General features: G+C 40.4%; 1 protein-coding gene across 1 annotated transcript in view; it reads right to left on the reverse strand.

The window, feature by feature from the left end:
• LOC126544846 (lipid scramblase CLPTM1L) overlaps positions 1-10571 on the reverse strand; it is an 80987-nt gene extending 70416 nt beyond the window's left edge. The window contains exons 1-3 of the mRNA XM_050192359.3: positions 10388-10571; positions 8568-8761; positions 4371-4471 (exon numbers count right to left, since the gene is read on the reverse strand). Of these exons, the coding sequence (XP_050048316.1) occupies positions 4371-4471; positions 8568-8720 (254 nt within the window). The 5' untranslated portion in view covers positions 8721-8761; positions 10388-10571. The remainder of the gene's footprint in view (positions 1-4370; positions 4472-8567; positions 8762-10387) is intronic.
• Positions 10572-10638: the final 67 nt, after the last annotated feature.

A 10638-nucleotide genomic window follows, 5' to 3' on the forward strand; every position in this document is an offset into this window, starting at 1 on the left:
ATCCATCCATCCATCCATCCATCCATCCATCCATCCATCCATCCATCCATCCATCCATCCATCCATCCATCCATCCATCCATCCATCCATCCATCCATCCATCCATCCATCCATCCATCCATCCATCCATCCATCCATCCATCCATCCATCCATCCATCCATCCATCCATCCATCCATCCATCCATCCATCCATCCATCCATCCATCCATCCATCCATCCATCCATCCATCCATCCATCCATCCATCCATCCATCCATCCATCCATCCATCCATCCATCCATCCATCCATCCATCCATCCATCCATCCATCCATCCATCCCGCAACATCAGCGGGAGGCATGCGCCACTGGGTTGTTTGCCGCACCAGCAGATGGTGATTGCCTCAGCGCATTCACAGCAGCGGTGGCGCTGGCCATGTGGGGAAAAAAAAAGGAACCAGAAAGCTCGGATTTACACACAGTGTTCGCCACAAGCGTTTCCCGGTAAAGATTACGGTTGCGTGAACTGCAGTTGCTGGGAAGCGGCAACTGTAGCAAACGAAGCAGGGAGTGATATAACTACACTTTCTTATATAACAGAAGAACCCCCGTAGCAACTGATTTGTGTTGTGACAGTGCAATGGGAAGGCCACGTATAGTGAGGAATCCTGAAGAGCAGCATGCATACAAAGCGCAGCGTAAGTGTAGTTAAGTGCATTTCTCTGCTCTCTGGTTCACTCTTCATTGTTGCATGAAGTAGCGGTGCAGGCCGTTGAAACATCTTATGATAATAATTAGGTAAAGTGCCTGTGACTAATGATTTCCAACTACATCACAATGGGTTAGTTGTCATTTATGGCTTCGCTATCCGAATACCTTAACAGCGTGGTGGTCGTCCGAGTAGCTTGAAATCCTGAATGTTTTGAATTGGTGCCTTTTCGTCATTTACTCATGTATATAAGCAGTTGCCTATAAATTTCGTTTAGTTGAGAGTACCGAGTATTTCCTGTGTGTTTTATTGTTCATTCATTTACTCCCATTGCACTGCACTGCCAACTTGCATCACGAATTAAAAAAAAAACTGCTTAGAAGTTTTTCAACTCTTGTTTGAGCAAAACTTATGGATTTTTTGCATTCAGTTATTTCTTTTTAGTGCCCACCACAATAAAAAGCTAAATATATGCTACAAGCTTCGTGATAGTATGCTGCATGTAGATATAAGCATGAAGGTGCTGCTTGCTTTGGTCTCCATTCATGACCAACAACTATAGGTACCATACAGCTGCTGTATGGTGCCATCAGGCAGAGCAAATAGCACAATGAGTGGTGCAAATCTCATCCAAGGCATGTTAAACACAACACTCTGGATGAGAAATGCAGTGTTCTGTGGAGAAACACTGGAGACAAGAGTGTGGTGATGGTGATGTTGGCTGTAGGCACATCTAGCCATGCACGAATTGCTAGCAACTGCTCTGCCCCGGCACTGCTGTTTGGATTCAACAGATAAAGATAAAAGGATGACTATGTATCACGGGAGGTAGACGAATATGACAGGCAGGAACACAGAATAAAGGCTGCCCACGCATAATGAACAGCACCTCGTCTGTGATGAGCCAGAAACATTGCTCACATACAGCTAAAAAATAAAAAATCGCTTCTCCTCCTCAGATATGATTATGGATATCGTTCTGACACGTGTGGAGCCATTCTTATGTATTGTTTCCAAAATGCAGCTGGCATGAGCCAGACTTCCATTTTGTAAACACCAGCAGCTTATCTAGAAATCACCATCTGCATTGGTTCATGAGTAACGGCTAATCTTTATATCTTTTTGGTAGCCTTTGGGAAAACAAGAGTATATTAGATGATAACAGAGTCGTCACTGTCTACGGATAGTTTGATGACTTTTTGGCCCTTAGCTAAGAAGGTTCAGAAGAAGGAGGAAGCTGCAAGGATGCAATAGTTACTGCCTTCAACACATGCTGCAAAGAGTTTGTCGTCACTTGGGAATTACTGCAAGAGAATTAGATACCTTGTCTTGGTATTGTCTTTCAGTAATGGACATATTTACTTCAAGTATGACCATTACGAAGAAGCAGTTCTTTAGCTACAACTAGGTACATCCCAAAACTGAGAAAAGAAAATTGACTATCATGGCAATCACTGCCAGGTAGTGGCAGGTGAGGTCGGATACGTCATGCCAGAAACGACCTATATCATTAAAAAGTATTGCGACAAAGACACAGACAGTGAAGTTTCAAGAAACAGAGGATCCAAAAACTTTTCTAACAGCCACATGTCAAAACATTTTGCATCAGTTCAAGCAAGAGAGCTAGATCAGCAACATAGATGCGGCTGATGACCACAGGAATAAGTACACTCAAACTGTATATACATGGCATACGCCAGCACCTGAAGAAAAATTGCAGGACGCTTAAGCTTCGCCTTTAAGAGTGCAACGCGGTAGCATTCAAGGATCTCTGACTGCTTCTCACGCTTCCTGGCAACTGGAGCGTATGTAACCTAATGTTCACCTGGAAACGCTTGCCGCGAATGCTATGCACGAAGGCGAGCTTTGTGGTGGAACCACGGCCTTTTGCGTGGGCCGCGATACGGTGGAGGCGAGCGCCAGCTGGAGTTAATACAAGGAACCGGGTGTGCCGCTCGGTGGCCCCAAGACCCCCATTGCGCCGGTGCACGCAAAATGACAGATGCTGCAGCCGGTTTGTATGTTTGAAGGGGTTTTTTTGAGTTTTTGCGTAACAGAATTATGTTTTCTTGTATAGTCAAATTGCAATCCGAGAGCTACCATGCCTGTAGGTTGTGTGCAAGTCGTAGTTTACGATTTTTCTATGTATTTTAGCTTGAGAAATTCAATTAGTTCAGTCAATTTCTTGCATCGTATGGGAGGCCCGGGTGTACGTGGTTCGAAAATCTTTTTGTCGATGCGACATCTGACGCCGGATGCTGGATTTTCTGCAACACGGGCTCCTTAACGCTATCGCGTTAAAACAGCCGCAACAGCCAAAGTGCGAGTCATTTGTTCTGAACTGCACAAAGCATATTTGATGTGCTGCCAGGACAATGAAGACTGTGACCCAACAAAATGCACAAAAGAACACAAGACCAAGTACTTGTTGTGCAAACAAGGCATAGTTTCCAAGATTCTGCTGCCCTGCAGTATATGTTACAGTGAACGAACCGGAAGGTGCCTAAATGATTTGTACAAAAGAACATGTAGCACCCAAAAAAGCAAATTTCTTAAGGACATCTGGAGCACCACTATCAACAGCGCTAATGCAGCGCAGACTTTCCCTCAGATTCATATTTTAGCCATTCACAAGGCCCAGTTTGGCAGAAGCTTTGACAAAAGTATAGAAAATGGCAAAGTGCACATCAGTACACCATTTATGGCATTACAGAGAGCTTTACTCTCAATGTGATCTATACTACACACCCCATTACATTTAATCTCATAATTATTGGTAAAATTTCTTGCGGGATTCTATTACAAATTCTTACTGACAAGTTACTATCCACCAGAACTGTTCTACAAACCTGTGAAGTAATTGTTTTAATGAAACAAAGAGCCTCAAGTTAATGAAATTCACTAACAGTTTTTCATTGCAACATTACATTGATGTAATACTTCAGTTATATTCTGCTGTTTCAACTTAGTCTTATCGTTGGCAGCTGCCTTTACCACACCAAGAGCTATTTGAAGACTTGTTCCATGCAGCCACTACAGATGGTTATACAACAACTCGGATAGTAAAATCACAGGCAGGAGTTAAAGCACTCGGTATACACTGAGTACTGTAAAAGCAGGTTGAACATGACAGAATAATTATTTTTCCTATCACTCATCAGCGATTCTCTGAATCCTATTAGGCCAAGATGCAAGTGCCAAAATGACAAACTTCACTGCCCAGCGTCTACCCTGACATGGTTTTGAGAAGTTCACTGTTCCTCAGCAACTTTTGCGTTTCGAACAATGAAAGACCACCATTTGCACAATTGATAACATGCTTATGAAATTGAGGCAAACAAAAGACAGACTGAAAGAAATGCCCCTAGAAAACTTAGTGCAATGTACAGTCTTATATGAATCAAAGCTATGCACATGTATACTCCAGACTGTAGAGCTTTCAGTGCTAACATCTTGCCGTCTTCAGCAGATCGTAGGCTCTGTGGCTTATGGTCATACTGTTGATGTCACATGTTAATGGTGCATTTTTTGTGACACGAGATACATGAGCAGCTACGAAAATTTGAGAAACTGTTTCATGAAATAAAGGAAAATCCACGAGTATTCAGAGGTCGCCTCTTTTTGAGAATTGCAATATGTGCACACTAACTCCTATAATGTGTTTGCACATGCATCAACTTGCCTTTCTTGAAGTTCAGAAATGTCAAACTCATCTTCAGACCACACTACATGTAAATCACTTGCTCTTCTGACAGGTTTTGCCGTTGTTACACAGAAAAAGAACTACAGGAGAACAAAAAGGTAGTAATCAGACACTGAAAGGCATGTCATTTCTCAAAATTCAAATAAACCACATGACAATACAAAGGTTGCAAGAAAATGAGAGGACACCAACTTTGCTATTGGTTTTCTTATGCTTTTTATGGTAGTAAAGGAAGGTTCATGTCTTCTGAAACTAACGCAGCGCAAAGAATTATATTAGAAGTGATACAGTAGTGGGTTATTACACAACAAATGACTCACGTACAACAAAATTTTGCCAGCTGGATTATGATGTACACTAAATTCCACAATCTTTTACGACTTTAGTACTGAGACTTAAATGACACAGGATGTACATGGCTCACTATCATGGAGAGAATAGTTTGAACATTTGGCTATGCATGAGCAAAAATGGCGGAGAAGTTATCTGCTTGTTCTCATTGCCATTCTTTCCAGAAAATGTCAGCCTTGCTGAATTTACAAACAAGCAGCCTACTTTATAGTTTGATCAATTATTAGGGGTGTGGAAACATTCTATTTTAATTCAAACAACAAATCAAATACCGAGTTCACTATTGAAACACGAACACGCAGTTTTCAACCTTCTTAACACTTGTAGAATTTAATTAAATACTATAAATGTCTGTGGGGATGACAATCAGGTGAGACAAAAGTATGCACAATTTAAACTAGTACAAATAAATAAAGAAAAACCAAGGAATACTCAACACTGTCTATAGTCAAAAAGGTTAACAGCACTAATTGAAAAGTAGATGAACCTATTAGAGTGACGATTTCGGAGAGTAGCGTGTTCCATTCTTTTATAGATAAAACAAGCAGTGAATTTTGGTATTTGTTAGTTTGAGAAAAAATTGGTTGAACAGTAAAAGGTGGTTGCTATGGCCTGGAATGTGATGCGCTGGATGAATGTTAGTGAGAGTGAATGATAGATTACTGTGCTAAAAGCTGTGAAAGAAAGATAAGTGGGTAAGCTTTTTTTATATGGTGAGCAATGTCCGAGTAAACATATCTTTTTTTTAATGGACATGCTTTGGTAACGTACGAGAAGTGATTAATCGTGCTGATTTATTTTGTACTGGATTGAGCAGGCTCGTAAGGTTTTACTTAATGAGGGTGCTTTATGCTGAGGCGTATTCCAATAATGGATTTTTTAATGTGTTGTATGCACATAGTCTTGTATCTGTATTCATGAGATGTAATTTCGTTTTAAAATGCCAAGTGTTTTTTAGAGATTTAGAAGTAATATGCTCTATGTGATTATTCCAGCTTAGATCAAAGTTAAGACGTACACCCAGGTACTTAAATGACGAAACTGCTTCAATATTGGCCCCATCTATTGCGTGCTGGTTAGGAAATTTATTTGAAGCCAAAGTGAATCTTAGATGCTTCTATCATGCCTTACACCATTACGTTAGTTTTATTAGATCAGACTGTAAAGCAAGGACATCTGAATAGCTAGTTATTGGTCTATAGATGACACAATCGTCAGCAGCAATGAAGTTCGGTTGAATGTGATATCATTCATATAGATTAACCCATTAACGACCGATGACTGTCTTTAAAGTTTCTATTGAGGTGATAGGTAACCCTTGGTACATCCAGGAATGCTTTTCTCAGATGCTCGTCACTTGATAATATTGGGTGGTATTTTCATAGGATCTTGTTTATGTTTGGGTGTGCATTAGAATATCTTGTTCTAATGGCTGGCGATCTGTCAGATTCTGGTGTAAGCTGTTTCTTAGCTAATTCTGACTGTCTCTCCAATCTTGACGCGACATCATAATCTCTATCGAGAGCAACTTGTGGATAGTTTCTTTCTGCTAGCGTTGTTTTAAGGTCATTTAGGTGTTGCATATAATAGTTGTCTTTGCTGCAGATTCTTCTTATTCATTTTGCTATACTGTGCTGGGGAAAGCAGATGTCGCCTTGAAAAAGACAAGCCCACTTGTTTAAACGCTGATTCCCGCTTTTATGTTGTTATAGTTTTGCTCATCGTCTTGAATTTCCATCTGCCGCCTTCCCCATGTTTTCCCTGGATTTCAACAGTATGGCGTTATTAAAAATAATTAAGCCGTGTGTTGCCAAATGAAAGAAATTATGAACTAGCTGCAATTATCAATTTTGCCCCATGTAGGTTCTGCATTCCAGTGGTAGCAACAGCATAAAAAAAAAATTAATGACATCTTTACATTGCAGCACAAGGGTACCTTGCAACACCTGGAACCCAGATGGCAAGTGGTGCTCTTCACTTGATCAAACACACTGGCAAACCACAGGAAATTTTTTTCCACAGATAACACTGAACGTCTTTTCTGCATGCAAGCTTGAAATATTTAAAGATCTGTAAATAAAATTTCACCTTCTATGACCCATTTAACTTGAATGAAGCAGCAAGGCATGCTATTTCAGTTCCAGAGGCTATGAGATATCTGTAGACTTACTGAAGTTTAAACAATTCACGAAAGAATGAGGCAAAGATGCAAATTTTAAGCTTGTCTGAAATACTATTTCAGAACTCTCATATCTAATTCCATTTCAAAAATTGGTATTCGCATACCTTTATACATTTTTTCTTTGTGCTAAGCTCACAATGCTGCTATAAAAGGCACAGAGTATGCAAGTACTTAAATTGCCACTAAAGATAATTATGCATTGTTTTCTTCTGAAAATTTCAATCCAGAATCCCTACATCCCACCTTGTGGGATTTAGACTTATTGAAGCCTATTTAATTAAAAAATAAGTTGTATTTTTGCCTGAAAGGCTAAACATTATTAGCGATAGCAAATATTACAAAACTGCAAAAAGTAAGGTTCGTAGTTCTATCGCCCATATAACTGCTGTTTGTATTCACTTACTAATTAAATTAGCAAGCATGGTGTCATCTGCGCACAGGCAAATATGAACAGATCTCACTTGATGATCGCAAGCACATGCCATCACAACACTGGCATGATGAAAACTACAGAGGCGAGCGAATGCTTCTGCTGCCTCTCCCTTCACTGTGCCTCCAAAACTTGAGATTACACAATCTCCAGCACTGGGCACGTGTGAAGACTGCACACAAGCAGCCACCAGCCATCTTGGCTCGCCAACCTTTGCCCCCGCCAGAAATTACTTCCAAAATAGGGCGTGTGCGACGTATGACCAGGCTAGAGAAAGGAGACACATTCACCTTTTGTACAATTCTCCATTTTACTCTTATCTAAACTATTGTAAACTTGTATGGAGTAAAGCAACTTAGTCTAATCTGCAACGAAGTCATTTAATTGAACAATATATGTTCGTCGCATTTATAATGCAGTATATGGGTCACCAAGCGCAAATATTTTTGAAAGGTCCCGGATAATCAGCATACATAAAACTGATCAGTTAAGTGTAAAATTTAAACTACAGACACAAAATATGTATGCAATTTGAAAAATATGGAGTACTTACAGCAAACTGTACTTCATTACCCAACAAGGCATGGAGTGCTTTAGGTTGTAGCTACACCTCGTATTCCAGCAAACAGTCTCTGCGCTTTAGATTGCCTTCATTATTACTAACCTTGATATTTTTGTTTGTAAATATTGTAAGCGACGTGAAATGTATACCTCATCTTGATTATTAGATGTTAACAACATTTGACGCCTGAACTTTATATTTGGCCCTGTGTTTTTGTTTTCAACAAAAGTTTATGTGCAGAGCAAACAAATTCGTAAAGTGATATATGTTGCACTTCGCATTGCAGGCTGTAGTATTATTTCTTTCTTTTTTTTTTGAGAGAGAGCTTGTGCATAAACTCAAACATTTATCTGGAATTCCATGTTACCTAAAATTCTACTCAAACTAAAAAATAGCAACAAAATTTTCTTGTGTTTCGTTCAGTTATCACGGAAAAATCTGTGCAGCAGGGTAATTGTATAAGTTTGCTGGCATTCAGTGGTTGCTGACCTTTTTCTTCATGCTACCACGCACACACACAGCATTACAGGCTCTAGAGGGCAAGGGAAATCAACAGCTTGCTTCGCACAGTGTACTGGTGGTGCTGATGCATGAGAAATACATACAGTTTGCAAATGTGGCCATAGAAAAGATAGATCTTGCTAGCCTTACTTGAAATCGTGATTCACTGCTCCATGTAGGTCTGATGCAAATCTCGTTTTTAGCACAGCGCTTTGGGTAGTACAATGTGTACAGTGTCCACATGGAGTGCAGAATGTAGGCCAAAAATACCCCGCTCAAGCCTAGTGTCCACGAAAATCTCATGCTTGTAGGTACTTGTTCCACTATCTTCTGAATAAATTAAGCTGTAAAAAAAGAAAAAGTTAGAATAAAAGACACACAGAACATGGCATGCACAATCTCAAGCACACTTGTCTATAGTGTGTGAACAGTGTGCTCCCAACTGCATGCACAACTTGCTGGTGGCTACTTGATCAAAGAAATTTGCATCTTACTCACCACTGCCAAATAGGCGTGGCAACCTTCCTATACCGTTTGCTGCGCGGCAAATATTACTGCTATGGTGAGTGACCGTTCATGCGGGGCAATGAGGCATGCTTTGTTTCGGACCTTTGCAACTGCCGTGGCTTGCCTGGACAAGGGTGGGGCCACTGAGGGGAACTGTGCTAACCACAGCTAAGCTTGTTGCCAATATGGCTGTGGATGTACAAAACACACTTGCATACTCTAGGCAAATGCGTTGGGGCCCATATGGCACCAACTTTGTCTGCAAATGAGAGCTTTTTGTTACCGCAAAAGAATGTTAATACAGTCCACTGAACAGCAAGTTTAAATGACCAAGATGGTACCACGGCCTTGGCTTTGCTTCTGAGGGAGAAAGCTTGCTGGAATTTTAGGCCATTGTAAACTTACATTTGTTTTGCATCATTCATTTTTCACTACTGCAGTAAAATTCTTCGCTCAGCATAAAGTTCCAGATTTAGATGAAATGCTTGCAGTGAACAAGAATAGTCAAAGTGATGAATGGAACAGTGGCAAAAGACAAAATGCAATCAATATAGTGAATGGCAACTAGCAGAATGCTTTATTTGAAGCCATTCCATGGAAAGCTTTGGCATCTGTGAAAATGCTGCACAATATGCATAAATACGGTGTACTTAAAATGTTTTACACTACGTCCCGTACAGTGCTTTACAAAACAGCATGCACAGCATTATGGACATGTATTTCTGTGTACAAACACACGAAGCTGGTAACTGGCAATAACACTTAAGGGTGTATATATGAACTCGCGGGGAAAATCTTGCTAATGTTTGCAGAAACAGATTTTCTGCCCTCACTTCATTACGTCGTCTCAGCTTTGGCAGCTAGTACAATTGCTTTCACCAGTTCATTTTACTCCGTTTTCGTTTTGTTCTCCTTCTTTAATACGACATCAAACTTCTTTTTGTCTTTTTCCAATTATTTGCAAGCACACTCTTTTCAATGTCCCTGCAGCACAAGTTAACTAAAAGAAAGACTGAACGTTCGTTTAACTGCGTGACGAAATTGGTGAAAGTAACATGTCAATCAAGGAATAAACAGGCGATGTGCTTACGAAGCAGATGAAGCACAACAGCAGTAACTTTACTGCACTCTTTCACCGAGGAAAAGCCTTACTTAACGCACAATTCATACTGCACATCCACCACGTCACATCACGAAAAGCCCGGCACAGTTCAAAATAAACTGCAGTTTCGCGCCGAATGCATAGAATGGCACAGGCTGAAGAATTCGCTACACAAGCAATATCGTAGCCATGCAAGCTGTAGCTCGGCAGTCAAAACCATATAAAGGAAAGAAGGAATTGCTGCACTAATACACGCATCATACCCCAGCAGTTTTCAGCTGCTTATACGAGAAACCTAAACAACGTCAGAACTGATTTTAAACAGCAGATCTATACGCGCTACATACGCTACGCTACATACCTATAAGTCAGCAGTGGTAACTATTTCATTTATTTGTAGCACCGAATACAGAGAATACCGGCGTCGGCTGCCCAGCTTTGCAGTACCTAGGGTTGTACACGTTCGAAACAACTGGCAGCGGGAAAACAATAAGAAATGATTTCATGCGACGCCATTTTTCCGCGTCGGTCCTCGCTCGAACAAACTAGATAATTATATTAAATTTTGTTAGAATACAGCTAACTTTAACAACAATTCACTTAACTTAATAA

This window comes from Dermacentor andersoni, chromosome 1 (assembly GCF_023375885.2).
Source record: "Dermacentor andersoni chromosome 1, qqDerAnde1_hic_scaffold, whole genome shotgun sequence".
NCBI classification, from domain to species: domain Eukaryota; kingdom Metazoa; phylum Arthropoda; class Arachnida; order Ixodida; family Ixodidae; genus Dermacentor; species Dermacentor andersoni.